The following is a 26065-nucleotide window of genomic DNA, read 5'->3' as shown; positions in this document are numbered from 1 at the left end:
CTATCATCATCCATTAAAAAACAACGACGGTTCCCATTTAGGGGTACCAGCTTGGGCTAATAAGGCCAATATTGCCCATTAGAAATTGCCTTCACTCGTTAGAATACTTGTAGATATATTAAAATGACTACGGGTTTGTGTATATAACAAAATGATATTATATATTAGGTTTTGTTTTTTGATTGTCTCTTTTTGTGTAACGATGTATTGTATGTCGATATATAATATTTTTGGATTCATATTAGGCCTAATAGATATATGTATATTCAATATATTTTCGCTCATGCCGCTTGTAATAATCTGGGTATTTGTAAAACCAGTGATTGTAAATTAAAATGCAAAAAACAGTATCTTACCACGCAAGCGACAATTATTTATTTTCTTGGATATATAATATGATCTATTGTCAAATATTTTTGTATAACTGCACTTTAATTATAATAAATAAAGTGAAAGAGATATCGCAATTCTTATTTACAACTTGCTGTTTCCGCGACTTCGTCCGCGAACTTTATTTTTATAAAATAAAAGTAGCCTAAGTTACTCCTTATTACATCAACTACCTGGCAAAAAAAGTCCCGTCAAAATCGCTCCAGCCATTTTAGAGATTAGCCGGAACAAACACACCGATCGACAGGCAGACAAAAATGATAAAAAATGTCATTTTGGTGTATGTACCGTATTTATATTGATATGCATGTAGTACAAAATGGTTATTTCAGTATTACAAATAGACACTCTAATTTTATTTATATGTATAGATGTATAGATTCGAACCAGTGCATCCTAAAGTTCGCACAAACTTGTTTTCCTAAACTGCACGTAGCCCGCCTATACTTCAAAAATTATAACTCTGAAGTTCTTTTAAAAACACCGACGAATAACTCTATGTATTAGTGATGAGTATAGTTGTTGAGTAGTTGTTGTTCAATATTCAGTTTATTCTCTTTGGGAATTACTGATTTAGTCTTTATATATATGTAAATATTGCTGTAATATTGAATACTTGGTTAGGGTCTGTGGTATTGTAGTAAATAGTCAGGGACGTTTATAAGTGTCTAATACGATTAAAGCTGCTTCTTGAACTTATTAAGAGTAGTGAAGCTGAGGTATCAAATGTGTCTGATGAGTGAGAGGTGCTGAGGGTTTTAATGAGGAAAATACGGAGATTAAAATAAAATGCGACTAGTATGACAGCGATATATAATAGAAAGTAACAATAAAGAATATTATTATAAAATTTAAAAATAGTATAACAACCCTCCTTCATAGGTTTCGCTACAAGTAGGTATTTGTGGGAATTGCCCTGAGAATTCATAATATGCAAAATGTATAATTAAATTTGTACATAACTGTAATAAATTTAAAAATAGCATTATACATAAACGTTAATAAATTGCTAGAAACCTAAATAGCAACGAAATTTTTTTGTCCTAGTTTTTAATCTATTTTGCAGTTTTCTAGAATCGTCGCCCTACTCAAATTGTGTTCCTCATTCCTGAGGATCGTCACTTAATTATTATTGCCATATAAATTTGAAATCACTACCTATTAATTTTGTTTCATTTTCTTTTGTAAGGATTGGTACTTGTAGTTTAGTGAAGGAACGAGTAATATAAGGCAGGGGTATAACAATAATGTTTGCGTAAGTAACTAATGCAACGAAGTATTTGCTAACGCGTGCAGGGAAAGTTTTGTGGCGTGGCACACGCGCGACACAGTGCCCGTGAGATTTGTCGGCTTCTAGCACCGTCAAGGTGATTGTCGGAGGCCACCAGTATTACCACCATCCATACCAGTTTCATATTTATTGTGGCCCAACCTCCATCGTTGCGTAACCACTGTGATATTTCGACTTCTCGAAAAGTGCATAAGGTGAATTTTATTTCTAATCTAGATTATATATTTGCGTTTATTGTTTCAAATATGTGTTAATAGTGCGTTGAAAGTGTGTTGTATTTACAGATGGGGATGTTGTTCCGCGTGTTATGCTTGTGTGCGGTAGTGGCGCCATCTGTGACGTTTCCCTATGACCCGCAAGACGAATTACTAAAGATGGTGCTGCCATCTAGTGGGAAGTTTGAAGCTTTTTATCCCAATGTAGCGCACGGCGTACCGAACGGTTCGTCCCGGCCTGCGCATGGGCATGGTAGTTTCTATAAACACCGCAATCCGGCGCTAGTTGACGTAAAGAATTCTGCGGCGTATGGCTTCCGGTTTGATGGTAAGAGGAGATTCAATTTCGACGATGAATAAGTTAATCTCATATCAGATTTGTCAGAGAAACAGTAAAAATTGTGTTAGTATAAACTTGTTTTTTTTTACATTTATCTACTTCTGTTATAATGATGGTCTGTTACATAGAACAGAGTTGGTGTATGATTTAAGATGCAATAAATAAATACTATATTTTTTTATGCGGCAGTAACGAGCACATTATTAGCACCCATAACAAACAATCACTCTCATAAATATAAATGTTTGTGCCAAAAGGTCATGTGCAAGGAATCAAACCCGCCCACCGGAAGTAAGGTGATTTGCTAAACAACTAGACTACAGAGACCGTCAAAGTCGTTACATGTACCAGACTTAGATTGAACTCGTAATCATTGGAAGGTGAGACAGTATGTTAAATTGCTACACCACAGACTATTACAGCAAGGTAGTTATGATTGTCCCCCCTACTTTCCCACTTCCAATTGTCTGCCGAAGCGTAGCGCACAATGTCATTGTTTTGTTGTCAGTATTTTCCATTTTGCGACACTTAATTAAATTTTTCGCTTAAGTTATTACTTAGTTCTAATAGAATAGAAGTAATTTATTCAAATTATTAAATAGACAACATAAGAATTTTTTTTAATCTACCACTTATTCGGATCGCATACTCATCACAAGAAGAGCGAGCAAGAATCATCCGTTTTGCTCTTTTAAAGAAATGTCGTTCACAATTTCATTTTTGAATATTATTTTGAATAGTTATAATCTTTATTTTGTCATCGAAATGCCCATTAAGCTGACGGTCCACCGGATGGAAAGTTGCAAATTGCCATTTAATAACGCTACGGGTTCGTGCGCCTTTATCCTATAATTGAATTAAAATTAAACTTTCTTTGTGTACTTTTGAATAGTTTTAAAGCTACTTCCCATAGGCTGATTTAAAGAAAACGCCCCTTTTTGTATAGAACTCATAAAAAAGAGTTATAAGGAGTTTCTTTATTAACTTATGTTGGAATAATAATAAATTATTATTATTTACTTAATTGTGAATGTCGTAAAAGTCCATAAACTTTATGTTTTAGTTCTCTAGTCAGGAAGATAACGGAAACATTGTTAAAAAACTTAGATCAGTCGGTCTATATTGGCCAATTAACTAATGCGATTCAATAACATTGGATTACGCTGTTTCGCGTCTTTTTATACTTATGAATTATACACAATCAACGTAATAAAGTTACTTTTTGTGGTCAATGAAAGAACTTACATTATTATGATATATTCAGTTTAATCTGGATTACGTTTCATAATAACAGATACAAAATTCTAGGAGTTCATTCTCAATTTGAATCGATATTCAGAACAGACTCCCAGAGCAGTACTGTGGAATGCTTGTTTGAATCCAATAATCTTGGTGAAATGTCAACTATTATGTTCACTCGCAATAGGAACACAAATATCTTCACAATAGTCCCATAGAGGCTTTACATAAAAACTTTTTTATAAACTATACCAAAACATTTACATTATAAACTATACAAAACGATGTGGCCAGCTTGATACTATATCCTAGATACCCTCTGGTGAGTGAAAGTGCAGTGAACCGTAATTATTTGCATCTCTGTGGCAATTGATAACAATGTCTGACTACTATTTTAAAGATGTTAATCGTAAGGATACTTCCTTACATAATCATTATTGGTTGTTCAATCTTTAAAAAATAAGTTCATTGGCTTTAATATTAGACACTGATCATCCGCCTCTTTAAATTTTCACGCATCGTGAAACATGACAAGTCATGGACGATGGTAGAGCGTCCGCGCCTGGCAGGTAATGGACACGTCCTGGTAATCCGATACGAGTGTCAGCCGCATCCTTGCCCTCCTATTACCGGTGCATCAGACCGTGAGCGCCAGCCAATCGTTCAAACCGATACACCTTCAAAAAAAGCCCATGTCAAAACACTTAAGCCGCCCCAAGAAAAAGTGTGAAATTAACTTAAGTGGTCTGTCTCTACGTAACTCCCTTTTAAAATTGGGCTAATATAACGGTATGTTCTAAGTAAAGATAGAAGTGTAGATAAGTTAATAAGATTATTATTATACCCTGTGTTAGTGTTGGGGTCGGAGACCGGCTTTTAAGGACGGAATGTTACTGAAATCGTGTATAAAAAACAAGTGTTCTCCAGGGATCGGTCATTCCGCGGCCGGAGTGGGTGCACGCATCTTCGTTCCCAAATACCGAGTCTTTTTTGTGTAAAGGTCCAATCCTTAATTCTCCAACGGTCAGTAGGTAGTACTGAGCCAGTTCTCGGCAGGGGTGAACGTTGACTGTTTATACTTAGTTCAGTTTACTCCACTTAGTGCGATGTTTCCGGATAACACTGGCGCGGTAAGTGTTGCGAAATCATATGTATCTAATTTACAGCGTAATAAAACAACAATGTTTTCTTAATTTAATTGTCAAATAATATAATTTTCTGAATATAATATAATCATTTACACTTATTAAAATTTAAATATACGCATACCTACATTTGAAAAAATAAGAATATAAATAATTATTTGTAAGTTTTCTTGCATAACGAATCCAATAACGAAAATCGGCCAATAAACGTTGTAAGCAATAACCTAATCAATTAAAACGATTATATTGCTCGTGCCTAATGATTTATCTTTTGTTGGATAATTTTTCAATACAAATAGCGGCATCACGGAGCATCAATGGAGAGCTGATGAGAAATACGGTGCAAGTCACGCTGTCTCTCACTTTATTATCATATTTGATAGTGTTATTATGTTAACACCTCGTGTCAAAACATTGATTGAAAGAGACTCTAATTAGATATTTGTACAATACTATTTATTGGGAAAGACGTGATTTAATTTATTGAATTTAAAACAGGTCCATGCACGTTATGTAGAGTATAATTAGAAATTAATAGTGGACGAGTTATTACTTATTCAAGAAGTAAAATAGATTTGGTAATCAAAATTATTGCAATAATATAAAATAAGTACCGACCTGTTCCTGATTTAACTTCTATTGTGTTATTGTTCAGTTCATAGTAGTGCTATCCCGTCCAACTATGGATCCTAGGTCTCTGATGCATAGTATAAATGCGCAGAGGCAATATCGCAACCACTCAGTTATTGATGTGTAATATATTTAAAGATATTGACATCTACACTTATGGCTGTGTAATTAGATTATAAACAATAATAGTTGTGTTACTTTAAATAATTAATAAATATTTAATAAATAATTAAATATTCGTTTATATTCTCAAACTTATTGCATATTTTTTTAATTATGTTAATTTATTGAAAAATCATTAAGTATTAATTTTTTTTGACGATGACAAATATAAATATGGAATTTGTTTGTATTATGAATTCTTTGCATATTATTGTGACACTTAAGTAAAAAATATTAGTTTATTTTAGTGTTTCTTCATTTACTAGTAGAATAAACTAGAATATATTTGTCTAAATAAATTTAAAGAAATGCATCAGGGGTCACTGCCCTGGGACTCGGAATGAGTACATGATGGAATAAATGGGACATTTTATGGGTTCGAGACCAGCATGCTCCATTAACGATTATCTACGCACTGACACAAATCACTTTATAATGTGTTCTGGCGAATTAAAATAGGATTTCATGGATCCCAAAGTGCATTCCCTAAAAATGCATATCCAAAGACTATAGACATGCGGGCTGTCATCAAAGCCATTTTTTTAAACTTGTCAGTGATATTTTTCGAACCCTAAATAATTTTAAAAGACAGATGTAGGTAGTAAAATAATTAGGATTTTTATGGTTATGTGTGATCACAATATATTGCAACAATAATATAACACTAAATATCTAATTTGTAGATATTGTGAACTATTTTTATGCTCCCATATCACTTAAGAAAAAATTCTTACCTACTTTATTTTAGCTATTACTGCTATATTTCTATTCTACTATATTTTCATTGCGTATTATGATGAAGTTTAAAGACAATGGATACTAAAATTATGTTAATAGATCCCTTACAAAACAGGCAAATTAGAAAAACTCATAATTATAAATAAAAATATTTTTCATATAAATATAACAATAATAATATATCAGAACAATTAAAACTCCTCTCGTCCCAAGATAAGCAGGGCTTATGTTAATAAACAAGACAACTGATATAAATACATAGTTACATTTTTATGTACATACATATATAATATACATAGAAAATTTAGACCGATACAAACAATTATACTCATGAATACGATAGCTTGTATCGTTCAAGAAATTGAACCTGCAGCCTTCAGAAGTATGGCAGTGTCCTAAGCGTTACCATCGAGGCCACTTTTATATTTATATTGTATTTTTTACTTCATAATCAAATCAATCAAATACATTTTTTAAATCTAATTACATGATACTACTGCACTACTAAACAACTACTAGGTACCTATTTTAGGCAAAATACTGCTTATTGTGTATATATATATATATTATTTATATATTTTAGCAAGATTAAGCGTGTAATTTAATTGTTACTGATTATATTTAATTATCCTATGCCAATTTATTAATTGGCATCTTCACAAATACTAAATAATTTTTTTTAGAGTTTGTTTATATAGGATTTAGAGTTTATATATATCACATTTACAACATATATCTATCTATCTAATAGACGAGATTAGGTACCTATTCATAACATTCCTTCATACTTCAAATAACATACTTAAATTTAACGTAGCTATTAACCACTTGTTATTATGGAGAAATTTTAACGAGGGCATGATTGACATCTGTGTTTATCCAGGATTCTACTGTAATTACGAGGCACAATTAAGAGTTTAACATGTAACTTAATAACATGAACATTCATCAATCTTGTTGGAACGGATTGTGTACTTCATTACTTGTACAGTTATTATTAACTGATTAGTAAGTTTGACGTTTGTTTTTAAGTAGAACTAAAATATACATGTTGTAATATAAGAAGTGAAAAATATTTTATTTAACTGCGATGGTATACTTCCCTTTCCGATCGATCCCATATCGATCGAATTTACGGCCTGAGCAGAGGTTCGAACTTCTAACTGCGCCCTCAGAGTAAAGTCGTATACGTCAGGAGTTGCTGAAGGCCAACTTAATAAGTCCTTTGCGGGTTTGGTGTGCCATCTGCACTCGTATCGTATTGTTCGGTGAAACTGTAGTGGTCAGCTGCGGCCAACAGCATTAGAATAACACAAACAAAAGCCGACGACCTACCTGAATGTAACTTGTATTACATACTATTAGTTCTTACTAGTCCTGAGTTCTCTAGAATGACAATACATGAGGTTAGCATCGACGACCTATGATGCCGTGATGTCGTGATACGTATCACGTATATAGCCGTATGCTTAGCAGCCAAAATAGATAAGGTAAGATGTGTCCATGTAGACTTCGCACAATATCTACCTGGGTAAATATAACAAAATATAATAACATCCCTGGACAATTCACATAACGCCATCTAGTCCTAAGCTAAGCAGAGCTTGTGTTATGGGTACTAGATAACGGATATAAATACTTAGATATATATATTTTTATATACATAGAAAATCTTTGTATCTCTTGTGTATAAATGTTTGTACAGTGCGAGGAATCGTACCCGCAACCATCGTGCTAAACTGCTGAACCACTGATGTTTTCAAAATTAGTATAACTATAAAAAATATTTTATTTGTTTACAATAAGAAGAAGAGTTAATATTTAATATACTTTTGTAAATTATAATTTTATATACGCATTTTTTTCTGTATTATACATACATTTAAATTCTATAAGTAGAACGGCATCGAAGTACAAATTATCTGTTTTCAGAATATACTAATAATATGCAGAATGTATACAATATCTTGAGCACAAACTATTCGTCTTATATTATTTGATAATTTATTGTTATTATTTATTTTCCTATAATTACAAAGATAAGTCTATTAATGGGATAAGTATATATAATCAATATTTATCCCATTAAGAATATTCCCTTGGTAATAACTACAAATGTATTAGTAATTTTTATAACTTTCGTTGCGAAATATTGTGTTTTTTCTGTTTTGCTGTTGCGAATGTTTGTTTTCATAATTTACTTAGCGTATATATGTATGACTCTGTAAATTAAATTGGCAAGTTAACAATTTAATTTTTTTAAATTAGCAATATCTGGAAACAAATTTGTTGCGATATTGTTATAATTATGACCGTTACAATCCCACCACTAGGCAATAATGTTTTCTCATTGGAGATGAAGTTACTGGAAATTATGTTTGCAACAATATTAAGTCTATACATAAGTATATAACATAAGCATATATATATACTATTACGGATATGCAAAGACATTCAGAATAGTATACATATATAAATGCTAAAATGGAGCTCATGGCTCTAAAGGAGAGACACTTTTGTATCTTAATCGAGATCAGAGGCTATTTTATATCACAAAAAGCAGAAGAAGTCGCCCGCAATAGCTAGTTAGCCATAATTGAATAATTTAGTTTCAAATCATTATTTGTAATTATGTAGCGCATATTACGACACTTCCTTCTTCGTATCCGCTTTATATTTCTTTTTTTTACCTCTCTACCACGTCCATTACCTCTTTTTGTTTTATTTATACCAGCGTTACGTGGACCTGCACTATGTAACTGTTACTGTAAACCAAATAATGGTTATGTACGTAATTCGCTACAACGTATACACGTACGGAATACTTTTATTTGATGTGTTTGTATTTTAGTAACGATACATCCATCGACTTGATAGACTAGTATACCTACTATAATAAATAAGAAACTTATAGTGTTAGTAATGTGACGTGTAGTAAAAATCTGTCAATTATCAAAATAAGTATTTTTAAATGTCTATAACACGCATAAGTCAATTATCTATATTTCAAATATGTAATATATATATATATATATATATATACTTATTTGACGTAGACAGCCTTGGTGGTATAGTAGTATTGCATACCACTTCACTATCTGATGGTCGCGGGTTGGATTCCTCGCCCGGTACAAACATTTGTATGATTGTATCGATGTGGGTGTAATGTATATATAATATGTATATATTTAGAAAAAAAATTCCATATTATTATTATTAACTACTTATACACAGGTCGTGTATAAGTAGTTAATACTTATACACGACCTGTGTATAACTGGAAATTTATACTGATTCTTTTGTATGTATTAAAAGTGATTTAAAAAATGACATAAAAATGTACCAATTAGTAAGAACTAATTCTAGACAACGCTAGTGATAAAAACTATGACTTACTAAATGATACGATAAAAGGAGTATACAATTTATCATAAATTTTCTTCACTTTCTGTTCCTTTCTTCATATGTCTATTATTCCATAATTGTATTGCAGAACTATTTATATTAGACTGACCAATTAGGTATTCGCTATGCTTATAGTTATTATTATTTACAAAAAATTAAGTAGACGTCAGGATTATATAAACTGCTGTATAAAACTAGAAAGTTTTAATATTAGTTTATTAAAATAATATATTTATTGAATAATCACAGAAAACCAAAAGTTTTAGTAGAATTAAAGTACTTGGTAAATTAAAAACGCTTCCAACCGTAACTTCATCCCAGGTGAAGTTAGGATAATCTTAATGGACAATCTCCATCTCATATGTTACGTATATGTATATCCAGTCTAATGACAATATATTCGTTGAAATAAAAATTAATAATAATTAACCATAACTTCTAAGTCTTTAATTCCTATTAAATTCGCTACCGGTATTCTCACTGACATGATTGCCTCCCCCTCCGATCGATCCCCCGTCCAATTCAAACAGGGATCGAAATTACGCCGGCCTGAGCCGAGGTTCGAACCCCTAGTGGTGCCCTCAGACTAAAGTCGTATCCGTCAGGCAGGAGTTGGCCTTCAGCCGCTCCATAAGTCCTTCCGCGGGTTTGGAGTGCCATCTGCACTCGCCCCCTAATGTCCGGTGAAGCTGTAAAGGCCAGCTGCGGCAAAAAGCATTACAGTAGTCCGAAAAAAAAAATTACTGCCTGTTCATCCTATTATCCTTCGCTTGCAATCTTCCCGCGCATACGGTTTACAGCCGGTTACACCATTCCGTCATTAGCCATAATAAATATTCTCTAACCATTCTAATTACATAAATAAATAATTCAATAAAATTGTGTTATGATGGACAATTTTGTTTTGTTATAGATGTGCGTTATCATGAGCTTGCTGCTAGTAGCATCATCTGAAGCTTTCTTCTTAAAATGGGGATCAGATTCAACGTAAGTATTCAATTAATTTAGTTTATTATTATTTCTTTATATATTAAACATCATGCGAATTAATAGCTACAGCGAACTGATTAATTTTGCTTTGTAATAATACTCTGCTGTCGAATTATTTTGTTACCTAACGTTATTGTACTGCCGATACTATTATATGTGTGATGAATTGATGAAGTTGCTTAAATTATATCAAGAAAATGCTAAATAATATCTTATTAGTAAGTACCTACAGCATGGATAGATATAGGCATCATCACTAGGAGATTGGTGATATAAGGCAGTTGAAACTGTCACTTATTTTAACAAATTGGACGTATAAAAATTTCACTATAATATGTTTATTCGTGTAGGTCTATTACAAACTCTTATAATGAGTCAAATCTACTATTCTGTTGATACTTTTATTATGTATTGATGGTTTAGATACAATTTGGACTGTATCTGGTATATTATTTACCTAACCTTACGAACCCTAATAAATGTATAAGAAGAATATCAGGTAGAACCAAAATGCATGAAACTTAAGCACTTTCACCAAGAATCAAAGTATAATCTAAAAACAAATTTAGTTATAGGAATAACTACTATATTCAGTTTTTCTATTCCCGTATACTACTGAGTTAATCAACCAGCGTATAGCAAAACTTGACATTATTTATAATTGTAGGTAATACAATAGGTATATATTTGTTACAGCAGACAACAGCAAGCTCAGAAGTCATGGCTGCAGCCCATATCACCTAACATACCACCATACCGGTACCAATACATGTACTCACCTTATGAGTCAAGGAAATCGTACCAACTGCAGCCCCCGCAGTATACTCAACCAGAAATGCCTATCCATCAGAACATGGCACCTATTCCTATAAGCGTGCCCGCCGGAGCTAGCCTCACACCCGTCTCGTTGCAACACGTCCAGCTTGTCCCTTGCATGTGTCCTGTAGCACCCGAAGAGGCAGAGAAGTTGCAAGAACAAGTTGGACCTGGGCCATATCTGGCCCAAACTTACACACAGTCTTCGTATGCAGTTCCACAGCAGGTAACGGTTGCTGCTGACAAAGCAACCACAAAACAATAGAATTCTAGTTTATCTATTATTTAATTTAATATCATTTTATGTATTCCCGAAGAGAACCCACCAATGACTGTTTTTTTATGTATAATTTATTACATTTCATTATTTATGGTACCTTAAGGTTGACTGATAGAATAGGGTGAAATGGATGTGTTCAATTTGAATAAAGTAATTAAGATTATGCAGACTTTCATTGATTTTTTATAGGATGTTAAATAAGATGACCACTCATAGGATGACCTATACTTCTCATATCTAAGCGGCACTTTGATATATCTAAATCCGCTTAGACATACATAGTGCTTTCTATAAGAGGCATATATTGTGACGTCATGTCTTTTTGTGAGTTACCATTTTCTGGAACTAAACAAATCTGTGCGTGCTTCCTCAGTGAAGCCTGTAAGGACACTAGGAGACATCTGCGTTTTAGGAGGAGCTTGGCTTACTTCAGTAGTCAGGCTCTACACGAATAACGGCCCAGAGTCCAATTTACATTACATTCCTGGGACTAAGATGTCATGCCTCTATACACTGTAATTTCACTCTTAACCTGTAACCTCAACACAACTTACAAAGCAAAGGTGTTTGCAAAGGGTAAACAAATACATGACTTACAAAGTCTACCTGGAAAAAAATAAAACAATATATGAAAATTTACAATCAACCCAATATCAAGATCATTTAGAACTGAAATTATCACACATTATATTTGCATTAAGGTATAAAGTCCAGTAACTATAATCATCGTTTTTTCACATAATTACTATGACGCTATGACAAACAATCGGACAAGTGGTACCCGCTGTGTATATTACATGAACACCGGCTGTCATTACGTTATCATGTAATACTTGTGATATCACTCATGCGTTGCAATTCCGGAGGATATGCATAAGGTGTCTTACTGTAATTTCAATGCACTTCTTCGTCCTCTAACCGAAAGATTACAAAGCAGATACATTTTACTTTTCGAGCCTTTTTCCATTCATGCGCTACCTCTATTTTTCTTGTAAATACTCTCTTTCCAATGGTTGTCTGGAAGAGATATCACTAGCGATGAGGCTGCTTTTTGAACTTAGTTTTATTTTTAACTAGCTGCACCCGCGACAGTAAAATAAAAGTAATCTAAAATTAAAAGTAGCCTAAGTTACTCCTTATTACAGCGTGTGACAGCCTCGGTGGTATAGTAGTATTGCATACCACTTCACTATCTGATGGTCGCGGGTTCGAATCCTCGCACGGTTCAAACATTTGTATGATTGTTTGTATCGACGTGGGTGTAATGTATGTATAACATGTATACATTTAGAAAAAAATATCCATGTATTAATATCAGTTGTCTAGTACCCACACACAAGCTCTGCCTAGCTTGGGACTAGATGGCGTTGTGTAAATTGGCCTGAGAAAAAAAAATAGATCAGCTACCTAATAAAAGTCCCGTCAAAATCGGTTCAGTCGTCCGCATCTAGGCCCTGTCATCCTAAAGATGTCGATGATATATTAAAATTAGATCAATATAAATAGTTAAGTAGTAAGTAAGTTAAGTTAAGTAGTTAATATAAATAGTTTGCATACTATAGTATATAGTACAATCAATTCATCAACCGTTTTATTTCATTACATAGTTCCTATTCACAGTGTAGTTGAAATTACCTAAAGGAAATCGCATACTACGCGAATTATTCATTAATGAGCTCTTATGAAATGGTAACAATGTGTAACTGGAGTTGTATAGTATATTGGTGCTGTAATTGTAAAGTTGATCATGATTTTTTGCTGTAATTTTAGGGTTGCCAGAAAACATGTATTTTATGGGTTACCCTCTCAAACTACTACTCTCAACTACGTCACGTCGTCCATGGATATGGTCATGTCGTTCGCAGTTTATACTATTGAGTGACCTTATAATTTCACTGCCTATAATGCCTAATCTCTAACTCTAAAAGAAATGTAAAGAAAGTAATAGAGGGAACTTGTAGAAAGTCTACGTCGATACATATTTATATTTATAAATCCTGAAACCCATATTAACTGGTAACCCTTATTTAAAATAGCAGTTGATAACCCTAATGAGTCGGCGTGCGGTGCGCGGTCGACGGCCCGCCCAACTCGGAAACTATTGGGAAGTAACATTACGTAAACACTTTCATTGTGTTTTCGATATCACTCGAGCACTAACGATCAAAACATAGTAAGTAAATGTGTACTCTATTTTCACGCTCTGATAACAGTGGAGCTATAAAAGTAACGACAAATACAGTAACTATATGTACTAGTTACTAAAGTAATTAGTACTCGTTACTACGGCATGTTACGTTACTAGTTATATTTGATACAATTGAAAGAACGTAATTTGATATATTATATTAGATTCCTAGTATTCTTAGTATCGCAATTGTCTATAGTCTCTATTTATAGTACTTACTACTTACTTACTAAATGTTATCTCTTAACTATATGAGTACTAAAGTAACGGGAAGATATTTCGTCACAGGTTTCATACTAGTTACTTTGTACATGGTAATTATAGTTTTAGCAACTCTAGGTAACGGACACCGATTTGTCAAACACTGTTACAGACGTGTTATTGTTATCATGCAAGATTTTCTCACTCCTAGAATCAACGAAATATCATTAATGAAAATGAAAACGTATGATTAAAACATAACAATATTATTAACTGGTGATTTGTGACTTTGTTTCCACATTGTAGATTCCTATGAGAATAAGAAACTAATAATGATTTTCTATTCTATTCTATTCTTATTCTATTTTATCATGTATGAAGTTACTACACACACAGTCACTTTGAATACAATTGCTAGCAATGTACCCTGGCGAATTAATCCTGTCATACTTTACTTCTGTCCCGTGACAAAAAAATCTATACACGATATATGATTTTGTGTAATAACAACCTTGAGATACAGGGAGGAATGGAATTGTTAGTTATGTGGACTCTCGACCCATTGTCAGGTTGACCTCCACGGGGTTCCCCCTGGAAACCATCGTGATAAATTCGAGGTGAATTTATCACGATGAGCTAACTGACCTGACCGAACTGAAAAAAAACCTTGAGGTACAAACTAAGGACTGATATTGTATTAGGATACAAACTACTAAATAGCACAGATTATAAAAATGTGTAACAGAAGAAAGTAGAAGTAATGACATATTTGATCATTACACCGTACTCAAATTGTTAAGAGATTTCTTATACATTATTTGTTACGTCAAGTTTTAAAAAATAACACACCGATTAGGCAGCATGATATCGGAACTTAGCCTCTTTCTAAAGGAAAAAAATAAAAAGTAAATACTGCCAAACAACATACGAATAAATATATCTGAGATTTCAATAAAGGCAATAAATTATTTATAAATTCGTTCTTCTAAATATGTTCACGACTAATAGAAGTAAAACATTGCAAGGTACGGATTTGCAAGAAAAAATAAATCAACTACACCATGTATACATGCCAATGGATTTAAATACTGCATTCCATCAGAGTAAAGTACTCGCTATAGATAAGTTAATGTACATTCTGAGACATTGCACTCGACAGGACTTACAGGAGGCAGAATTTAAGGAGTTACTTCTATGCGCCCTGACTTTGGTTTATTATTTTGGTATGCGTTTGAAACTAAGCAGACTGACGTCTAGATATCGGTATTGGTGTGGTAAAAGGATGTTTCACAAAGTCGAAGAAGCCTTCCAAAAAACTATGGACTTCCTACAACCGGAACGTAGTGATCCAACTATAAAAATCACTTTAAACTTTTTTACTGAAGTCGCTCTGTGGCCATTTGAGAATTTTGTTGGACAAGTTTTAGAGGTGGTTCTTTATTTCAATAGAGGGAAGACTACTTTATTCAATCTAATGCTGACGGACATACATTATGCGATGTTCTGTGATATTAAATCAGCGAGACATCGTATAAGAGTATTATATGAGTTACTTAAAAGTAGTAACTGGATTATTGAAAAACAGAAATTGTTACCATTTATAACGCGACTTTTAGACTTTTTCGCTTACAGTATAGCAAAAGGCGACAACAGGATAATAGTGTATACATACCTGCGGAAAGGTTTTGAGGTTTGTCTTCGGAGGATTTTTGAAAGGGCTGAAAATAATCAGCGCTTGATTATTATAACTACTATGCTTAACTGGTTCTCAATGGTGAACATGAACGATGATGATGTCCTAGAGTTCTCCTGTTTGTTGGACCATGCCGCAGAATTATACACAGTGGGTGCTTATAGCGAGAGCTTCCGTGAAGGACTCGTTGATCATGTTTTGAGTAATTTAGTCAGCTCTCCAAATTCTATTTACAGCTTAGTTGGCTGTCGTCTTTTAGAAAGATTTTTAGATCGCCAAAATAATAGTTGTTATTTAATTGTACCGACGATATACTATGAATTCTCACAGGTAAGTTGAACTTTATTAAAAGATTGTCGTAAACATTATTGTAACTATAGTAATATCCTATTCATCGCTAATAATATATGCATTTTCTCGATGATTATGTATGATTATGCTACTGAAGTCTCATATTGTAAAAATCAAATTCGCTTTCGCATTTATAATATTATGTTGATATCCTGAAAAATGCGATACTATCCTTGAGAAATAAAATGTCACTGCCACGTATCGCCCTATTAATTATAATTATAAATTAATTTGAAATCAAGATAATACATTAAATTACTTTGAAACATATTTATTATATATTTAGTAAGAAATAGATATTACATACTTTTAGTTATAATAAGTTCTTCTACTTGCTAAGGTTCGGTTAAAAATTGGAGAATACGACAACGGTGATAAAGCATTCATTCGCCAGTACAGGGAAAAGTTCCACGAGCACTTTCTTAAAGCTATTAAACTGCATTGCATCAGTATTGTCAATTTGAAGGCGATTTTTGCTGTTATCTGCTGTTTGGTATTAGAAGTGCCTTGTGGGTTAACAGCTGCTACAGCATCATGTATGGTTATGGCTATTCAAGATTATGCTTTAAATGGCGAGAATTTATCAGCCACATGTCGTTATTGGATGCATGCCATCGTCGTTTCTATAATGTCTATGGTGTGTTGGGTTCACAAAGCTCCTGTATTGTACCGTTATGTAAATCAAATAATATCGAGGCGAGCGAAAGAGGCGCCTCAATTGAATCCACCATTGATGCTGTTCTATAAAATTGATCATCATCACATAACTTGGAATAAACCGACGCTGTTCTTTGAGGATTGGGAGTTGCGCTATGCGTTATGGAAACATTTTAAAAATTTCCGGGTAAGATTTTTAGAAATTGTAACTAGAATGGTAAACAAATGTAATGTGATGGTAAACAGATGGTAAGTATACCGTCGTCTATATATATGAACAGCACCACGGACCTCATGTAGCATGTGATTAAATTGGTTTAAAGATTGAAATCGACTAAAAAAATAGTGTAATGAAAATGGCCCAGTTGAGTATTTTACCAGTTCTTCACAACTGAAGTAGCCAGCCAGCAACTATGTAGACGTTAAGGTTAGTGATAAAAAATATGACGTCCTTAAAAGCCGAAAGTTAATAATTTCGAGATTTTGTAAAAACATTGATTTTTTTGTAAAAACATTATCTACCTATAAAAACGTTATTAAAAACCATACTTCTCAATAGAAATTAGTTCCATGCTAGGAATCGAACTAGTGACCATTGGAAGTAAGGCCGTGTGTTAAATCTTTAGACCAGATTGTCAATTATACAAGCTGATGGTCCATCAAGATTATTATACAAGCTACCATTTTCTGGTAACCGTCACATATTTACAACTTCTCGAACTCATCGCACCATATTCTCATGAGTTCCACTTCTCAAACACATCTCACCATATTCTCATGAATTCCCACTTGTCGAACTCATCGCACTATATTCTCATGAATTCCCACTTGTCGAACTCATCGCACTATATTCTCATGAATTCCCACTTGTCGAACTCATCGCACTATATTCTTATGAATTCCCACTTGTCGAACTCATCGCACTATATTCTCATGAATTCCCACTTGTCGAACTCATCGCACCATATTCTCATGAATTCCCATTCCTGAGGCTAAGGTGTCATGTACATTATATTTTCACTGCCATATCTCATTAGAACGAAGCAAGCTGCTTGGCAACACCTCAGTAGAAAGAATGAACATAATATTAATCTTTTTCAGTCATCTTCGTCTGCAGTATTGGATCAGTCAACGTTGAATAGAAAAGTGCCCACGATGGATTTACAAAAATAAATATATTGGAATAACTATAATTGTAATTGTTAGTACTTATATACTCCAGTATATAAATAAATAAATAACCCTGGACAATTACTACAACGCCATCTAGTGCCATGATAAACAGAGCTTGCGTATCGGTACTAGACAAGTACTATGTATATTATGTATATATTTACAAAAAAATATATTTAAGCAATAAATACAGTAGAAAGTAAACATCGCCAGTTTTTATATACGTATATCTATAGGTATATTTAAATAAATATTTATTTACATTTATAATAATTTATGAATAATTAATAAAAAGATAATGTATAAATAAAGGATAAAGATTGTTTTTATTAATTTTTCTTTTTATATAGATCGTCCCAGTGACTTCTTATGACTAAATTACAATTTGGCTTTGTTCTTCTCCATACCAAACGCTACCTATATGACAAATCTCATCATTATTGGTTTCTCCATTGAGTAATGTAAACAAACACTCACTTTCGTGATTATAATATTAGAATGTGCATATATACAAATATAATGCAATAACAATTTTATTGATTATTGGTTCCGCTAATGATTTGATTATGAGATGATTTGCAGGAAGTACTTCATAATCATGAAAGCGCATATTATTGGAGTGCCAGACAATAAGGTTTACGTGCAAACGTATACATAATTATTATATGAGTTTATGATATTTAATTGCAGACAGTAATATTTTAGCTGTAAAAACGGGAAGTTGATTATGTAATGGTAACATTTGTATACCTTACCCTATATCCAGGGCCGCAAAATATACGTTAATTAATAAAAAAAAATACGAGTGTCGAGTATCTCGCACGAAATACATGGCATTGACAATTACTGAATTTTTTAAATTGTAATAAAATAATGTAGTGTGTAACAATTTATTGCTTTTTTAAGATTGGGCTCAAAAGTAGTCAGTCATTATTTATTATGTTTTCGGCTGGTACCTAGAGCCGTAAAACATACAACATACATAAAAAATCTATGTATCTATATAACCTATACTACTTTATAATTTTGAATTGAATCTATATTCTGAATTGGACGGGTAAAATTAATTTAATACAAAAAACTTAACGTTCGTAAGCAGCCAAAATGTCTTATATGAATGCCTATTGATTTTGACTTTTTATTTTAGTAGAATAAATAACCCGAAATGATAAAATCATTTAAACCTGCATGCGATTATGCTAAGGCAAATTTTGAGCAGTTGGTGATTGAAGTTTATAACAAACACTCAATTCTCTCTGCTTAGCCAGTAAGCAGTTTAGTGTTTATAGATATATTAGTAGATTGTATTGGTTATATTAGAATGTACCTTCTAATACTTGAGAACAATATAATTGTCGGAAAAACAATGAGAACTCAAAGTTTCATACGAATCATTTGCTATCTTCGATCCCTGTACTAATGTGTGTTCAACATAAATAAAAAACATAATTAGTGTGACAATAAGTCTTTCACTCCCATCAGTTTCGCTCTCATCGCCTTTGGTAACAACTGAAGATATAATTAATGGCTATGAAATATTACAATAATAATAGCATATGCTGCTGGTCATTTTATTCACTTTAGAATTTTTATGTTCGACATTGTACGAGTACAATGTTATTTGCGAGTACCTCTGTCCCACATATTTATAATAATTAGTGTTCGAAATTCGACTATAATACCTATAATAAAAACTATCTTTGAACCAGCAATAACAATTAAACAAAATAATATTTTGTTGGTAACAAAATAGTATACTAGCTGTCCCAGCAAACGTTGTTTTGCCTTAAAATAAAAAAAAAATAGCGGTGGACTACCCGTAACATTTAGGGGGATGAAAAATAGATGTTGGCCGATTCTCAGACCTACTCAATACGCTCACAAAATTTCTTGAGAATCGGTTAAGCTGTTTCGGAGGAGTATGGGAACGAAAACTGTGACACGAGAATTTTGTATATAAGATATGCATGTGATATATATATATATATATATATATATATATATATATATATATATATATATATATATATATTGCTTATATTAAGTTTATTTGAATAAAGATTATTTCTATTTCTATATCTGTGGGTGTGAGTGTGAGTCAAATACATGGTAGTGTCTGTAATGTCTTTTTTTAATAATTAAATTATTAATCATAATTTAAAAAAATATTAGCATTCTGTATATTTGGTAACTAATGTCTTAAATAAATCTTAAAAAAAAACATGTACGGTAATGTACATTATTGTACATGGAAGAGCGGGATGTACCTAACACAGATATTGTTAAGCTTACTAGGTCTGTTTTATTGTAATCTAAATGTTTTTTAAAGAAATAAGCATGTTTAATTTTCATTCTACATTCCTTTTCTATATAAACTATAAGTGTGTTAAATTTTATACTCCTCCATATTTGTAAAAAAATATTGTAAAATGTTTGATTTTACAGGGTGTGAACTTATGTAAAACTGTAAGCCTTGTCTAAACTTATGAATAATATTACGGGCATTAGATAACAATGTGGATGGTGTTCATTTAATCGTATATAGGTATTACTGCCTACAATCAGGTCAGGTGTTAGATTGCTATTCACCATTTTGACGGCCTCGGTGATCTAGCGGTTTAGTACACCAGTTTACTTCCGATGATATCATAGATTTGAGTCCACGCACGGCACAAACATTTGTATTTATGATTATTGTTGTTTGTGTTGCTCTGAGTCTATTCTTTGTATATATTATGAATGTATTTACAGAAAAAAATATTTACATTAGTCTAAGTATTGTCTTAGTCAGTTGTCTACAACACAAACTCTGATTAGGTTAGACTAATTGGCACTGTGTGAATTGTTCAGAGACAAGAGGTTATAATTATTATTATTATTCTAGTCTAGTGACTAAAAATAAAATAATAAAACTCCCATACATGAATTCCTGTAAATAGACCGGATTTTTTTAATACTATTATTTCTTGTTGAATAAAAGAAATCACATTAGCGGTAAGACGGCCTTTTATTTTAAAACTTTTGAATTTATTTACATCCCAATATAGTGTTATGAATAGAAGAAAATAAATAAATAAATATACTTATACGACTCTATCCATATATTACGTATATGGTAAGTCCAATGATGATTTCTTTAGTCAATAATGAGTAAAAGCATAATAAACTAACATATAAAATTTGCTTTCACGTAACATTAGTAATGAATTCTTGAATGTAACTTAGTAACTCGTATTATATTTTGTAGTGGTTTCATTACTTAGACTTAAACAGAGAATTTGCAGGATTGTATTGTAATATTTGATTTAGCAAAGTTTATAGGTACTTGTATACTAATTTTACAATGACAGATTGGCTTAATGGTTTTCGACACCTTAATTTGATAATATATTTAGACACGCTACTCAGCCACGCCGCGTGAAACTGTACATAATTGCTTGCGTATTTTTGCAATAAATTGCTAAAGATAAAATCGATTTAGTCCCCGACTCTGTCAACAATCTGAATGTAACGTAAACAAACTTAATGCGATATTATTAAAGAGACCAGCTACGTTATTGATTGTAAAATTCGATCGCGTACAAAATCGTTCCAAAACGTTTCGTCATTAATTGGGAACGTCATTTTGTAATATTTTTTTATGAATTCTAGTAGACATTCATTGATGAATGCATCATTTTTATAAATGAAGAATGCACAAGTATTTTGATACTTATCAATATATGTATATTTTTGGTAGATTGTACCAAATTCAGAAACATATAAAGTTATATAAATTCAACTTAAAAGAAGCACCGGCCATTTCTTGCCCACTCTTTTCTGTTGTCACCAGCATGTTATCATATAGAATATAACTTTTAATTTCATGACATTATTTATTATACATCAATTATATTATATTGTATTACATAAATATAATTGTTAGCATGTGCCATTCAAGTACCTTAACTCCCTGTGTTAAGGTTACTACGTCTAGTAATTTGTGTAGAATTTGTCAATCATTGCTGTTTGATAGTTCGTCCATACTTTGGATCTACGAACGATCTTATTTCAGTTTAACATCGGATAATTCTTTGTCATTGCACAATGAGCTTTTGATATGGTCGCCAGTAAAATATATAATAAATCGTGTTTTAAGATTGAACAATTGTTTCACATTTTTCTCATGAAACATCAAGGTATTCTAAATGCGATTCATTAATAAAATATTTTCTAAATGTATTAGTTTATACAACAATTATTTGGTAAAATCTAGATCAATTCATCAATTCATCAATTCTGCCATTTACACTATTTATTATATGCGCTGAAAGGTGAAAGAGTAATGTTAATTTTGGAGTCCAGGAGTGAGAAACATACAACGCGTGTATATCTCGATATGTTGTTGGGATGTTCGCACATACGTTCCAGTATAGCATATATAAGTATTGACTGGTATTCAGCCTTTCATTGTCAGTTTATCGTTAGGCACGAACGCATCTTTTTCGAGTCATCGCTTGCATAAAAGTGCATCCATTTTCCGTTGCGGGAAAAACGTCGCGCGAATTTGATCAGTTTATATTCACACGCTCTCCTACTTTTTGTCTGCAACGTGTTTATGTTACTTTGTGATTTTCACCACATTGTTGGTATATAACAAAAGATACATGATAATGGATTGTCGGGCTGCGGTAAGCTAGTTTTTGTTACCGTGTAAATAACGCTCGATCGGTCTTTTAACAAATTAATCACTCATGTCAATGAGATGCTGTTATTTCTTATTTATTACTTTACTTACATTGTGAACACCAACATAACTACAATGAACAGCATTGCTTTTGTACTTGTAATGTTTTATATTTGTTTTAATTTATTTCCGAATTACGTAAATATATAAAATTATTATTTATATAAACAATATAAAATTATTATAATTATTATATAAAACTAAATTAGCTATTTAGAAATTATTTAGTATTCATATTGTCCTTTCGACGTCTTTATGCTATTATTATTATTTATATTAGTTTTGATGTCAATAAATATATAAATAAATTATATATAAGTATAATTATTCTATATAGTACAATTTTCATTTACAGCTGCTATTCCTGCTAGCCGTGTTCTTTATGTCGATATTTGCGTATGCAGATGGGTAAGTTTCAAGCAAAATAAACATTATTCATGTAGGTATCTAAAAAAATACTACAAATTACTACAGCCAGTGCTTAATTTATTCTGCAGTGTTCTTATTTCTTTCTCTCTTATTGTTGTACAGTGTCTTATATACATAGTATATAACAAAACCTGAAATGTTTAAGCATCAATATACGTACAAAACCATTATAAATATAATTGAAACAATATATCTAAACAAAAAGTGTCAGTTCGTACACAGAAAATAATAAAGGAGATAAATATGATCAATAAAATTAATATTAAAAGTAAAGTAAAACTGAATACAATGTCATAATACATTTATCACCAATAGTGCATAATGCAATAGTGTCTCTGCATATACAATACTACCGCACAGGAAACCCTGAGTTGTCACTCACGCGCATCCAACTAGGAAGTCTCTGAAATGAGTAGTGTACAACGGAAACAATTCGTACACACATATCGTCACGATCGTTATAACAGATAGGGTAGTCCTGCGTTTGATCGCCCGTCCAATTTAAACGAGTATCGAAATTACGAAGGCCTGAGCAGAGGTTCGAACCCCTAGCGATGCCCTCAGGCTAAAGTCGTATCCATCAGGCGGGAGTTGGCCTGCAGCCGCTCCGTAAGTCCTTCCGCGGATTTGGAGTGCCATCTGCACTCGCCCCCTATCGTCCGGTGAAGCTGTAAAGGCCAACAGCATTAGTGCAGTCCAAAAAAAAACCAAATAGGGTAGTTTGGGGCTTTGTCAAATATTCGCGTTATGATCAACCTAACACTTGACGTGCCCACATTTCGCTCGGTACATTAGAAACTCTACTCTTCTGCTTGCTGTGCCAACAAGGTAATTTTAACTAATTACCAGAAATTTATGGAATGCAATATATAAATAATTAAAGCAATGTGCAAGGGAGTGATCCTAAGGTTGTCTCTCGGAATATTTTTTAATTGGTATCAGAGTATCCTTCATCACAGATTCAGTCAGAAATGTAATTTTACTTTTTTTTGTGTTGGCTAAGATTTGTACTCTCGGCACTTTGGGTGTAATTCAGGGTCGTAAACCAATGGCACATTCAAACTCTTATATAATTAGAGTTCTACAATAAAGATAAACCTTTATCACGATTTACGCAAGTAACTTACATTGTAAAATATTATTTCTCAATCAAATCTGGTCGTGATTTTTGTACGTGCAGATATATTGTTAAACGTAGTACCCCCAGAAGAGTTCAGTCATTATTTGTTAAATAGCGTCAAGTTCACAATAGATACCATTGATATCCAATTCAACTCACCTGAAAGGTAATTTCTAAATTTTTGTATGCTATATGTTGTAATAATTAATGTAAGGCTAGTAACGCTAACTCAATATAATAATAATAATAATCTCAGGACAATTCACACAGCGCCATCTAGACCCAAGTAAAGCTAACTAAAGCTTGTGTTATGGGTACTAGATAACTGATACAAATATATATATAGATATTTTTTTTCGTAAATACTTACGTATTATACATAGAAAACACCCAGACCGATATAACAATCATTTTCATGAATACAAATGTTTGTACCGTGCGAGGAATCGACCCGCGACCATCGTGCGCACACATCGTATAGCACAGGCCGCTTGCATGCTTTTATTTCAGGGATTCTTCTCTTATATGGACGTATTTATCTTATGTTCTGATCACACTTGTTATATACTCTATCATTCATAAGACGACTTCGTGGTCAGGCAGTTTAGCACACGGCTTTACATCTGATGATTGCTGGTTCGGTTCCTTGCATGATACAAACATTTGTATTTGATAATTGTTTGTAAATTATCTATGTATTTACAAAAAATGTATCTAAGTATTTCTTTACATTGTCTAGTACCGATAACACAAGCTCTGAACTTGAGTCTAGTTGGTGCGGTGTTAACTGTCCTGTGATATTATTATTATCTATTAGATATACATACAGAGGCGGATTTTGTAAAAAATCTTCTACATGAGTACCTCCGTCTTGCCTATTTCAGCCACCAAGCAGCTTTGGCTGAAGGATAAGATAAAGCTTATTATTACAAGGTCCTGAGGCATAATACCTTGGTTCACTCACAACGCGTTGTACCACTGGCGTCATTTGATGACATGATGTCTATAGTTTTATTCATTCTTTAATTTGTAGATGATAATCACTATCACTTACTTACTTACTTACTTAATAATACTTGTTTTCCTTATCACTTGTAAAAAAATCATGACACAGATGTTTTATAATATGATGTCTGTGGTGTTCTGCTGTGATTCGTTCTTTAATTCCTCGATGACGGTTACTATCAGATGAGCTGTTAACTTGTTTTCCTAATTACTTGTAAAAAACCAGACATAGAGGATACTTTGTAAGTAAGTATACTTTCATATGTATTAACGCGTACTTTTATTTTGTAGACGGACAAAAAAGGTTGTCATACACGTGCCTTACAAAGTGAAGAAGATAAAGCATACACACACGGTGTATAAGACGATTCATCATCATCACGCTCACCACGACCCGCATTTTGACCACGCGATATCACCATCCGAGGAGCACGAGCATTTCCACCACATGCACTTACATGACGAACTACCGCCGCCACCACCCCTGGGGCAGCATACTCAGCCTATCCCGGGTATTGGCATCCCTGAGTTTCTACCCGATGTTCCATTGGATCCGTTAGATTTGCCTAAAATTCCACGTGAACTGCCATTGCATTCGAAACGACACGGCATCCCACTTTTTAGACATTAGGTAAGTAAATGTACTAGCTCATTTGAAATAAATAAGAGCTGAGTTTCTTCTTAGCTCGAAAGCATTCCGAACTGACGGTAGATTTTACTTATGAGTAAAGATATTTTAATTTAATGTAATTTAAAATACAGTGTTTTGATTTAATTACAATAAAGTGTGCCTTAGATATGATATGATATATTCATTATGATCAATTTATTCCGTTATTTACGAGTAGCTCTAAATATTGTGTTAATTTCGAAATTTCTAT

General features: G+C 32.7%; 4 protein-coding genes across 7 annotated transcripts; all 4 read left to right on the top strand.

Moving 5' to 3' along the window:
• The first annotated feature begins 1608 nt into the window (after window positions 1-1608).
• Window positions 1609-2284, top strand: LOC131849282 (uncharacterized). 2 transcript variants are annotated; one of them, XM_059199318.1, is made up of 2 exons: window positions 1609-1875; window positions 1950-2284. In XM_059199318.1, the coding sequence occupies exon 2, from the start codon at window positions 1966-1968 to the stop codon at window positions 2254-2256; it is 291 nt and encodes a 96-aa protein (XP_059055301.1). In that variant the 5' UTR covers window positions 1609-1875; window positions 1950-1965; the 3' UTR covers window positions 2257-2284. The 2 variants fall into 2 exon arrangements, with proteins under 2 accessions (XP_059055301.1, XP_059055302.1); XM_059199319.1 differs by having other exon boundaries at window positions 1610-1875; window positions 1966-2284.
• Window positions 2285-4425: 2141 nt separating this feature from the next.
• On the top strand, window positions 4426-11772 carry LOC131849281 (uncharacterized). 2 transcript variants are annotated; one of them, XM_059199317.1, is made up of 3 exons: window positions 4426-4605; window positions 10469-10542; window positions 11245-11772. In XM_059199317.1, the coding sequence occupies exons 1-3, from the start codon at window positions 4582-4584 to the stop codon at window positions 11624-11626; spliced, it is 480 nt and encodes a 159-aa protein (XP_059055300.1). In that variant the 5' UTR covers window positions 4426-4581; the 3' UTR covers window positions 11627-11772. The 2 variants fall into 2 exon arrangements, with proteins under 2 accessions (XP_059055300.1, XP_059055299.1); XM_059199316.1 differs by having other exon boundaries at window positions 11242-11772.
• A 3198-nt stretch (window positions 11773-14970) lies between these two features.
• LOC131849284 (uncharacterized) lies at window positions 14971-25528 on the top strand. 2 transcript variants are annotated; one of them, XM_059199322.1, is made up of 4 exons: window positions 14971-16053; window positions 16415-16918; window positions 17833-17932; window positions 25476-25528. In XM_059199322.1, the coding sequence occupies exons 1-3, from the start codon at window positions 15022-15024 to the stop codon at window positions 17902-17904; spliced, it is 1608 nt and encodes a 535-aa protein (XP_059055305.1). In that variant the 5' UTR covers window positions 14971-15021; the 3' UTR covers window positions 17905-17932; window positions 25476-25528. The 2 variants fall into 2 exon arrangements, with proteins under 2 accessions (XP_059055305.1, XP_059055304.1); XM_059199321.1 differs by lacking the exon at window positions 25476-25528 and having other exon boundaries at window positions 17833-18028.
• On the top strand, window positions 22557-25815 carry LOC131849117 (forkhead box protein B2-like). Its single transcript, XM_059199109.1, has 3 exons — window positions 22557-22574; window positions 22986-23038; window positions 25476-25815. The coding sequence occupies exons 1-3, from the start codon at window positions 22557-22559 to the stop codon at window positions 25813-25815; spliced, it is 411 nt and encodes a 136-aa protein (XP_059055092.1).
• The last annotated feature ends 250 nt before the right edge of the window (window positions 25816-26065 follow it).

The sequence above is a fragment of the Achroia grisella genome, unplaced genomic scaffold (genome assembly GCF_030625045.1).
Source record: "Achroia grisella isolate CSIRO2021 unplaced genomic scaffold, CSIRO_AGI_Agris_v1 utg640, whole genome shotgun sequence".
Lineage (NCBI taxonomy): Eukaryota > Metazoa > Arthropoda > Insecta > Lepidoptera > Pyralidae > Achroia > Achroia grisella.
Note: the sequence above shows the minus strand (reverse complement) of the source record. Positions and strands in the feature narration are given on the sequence as shown.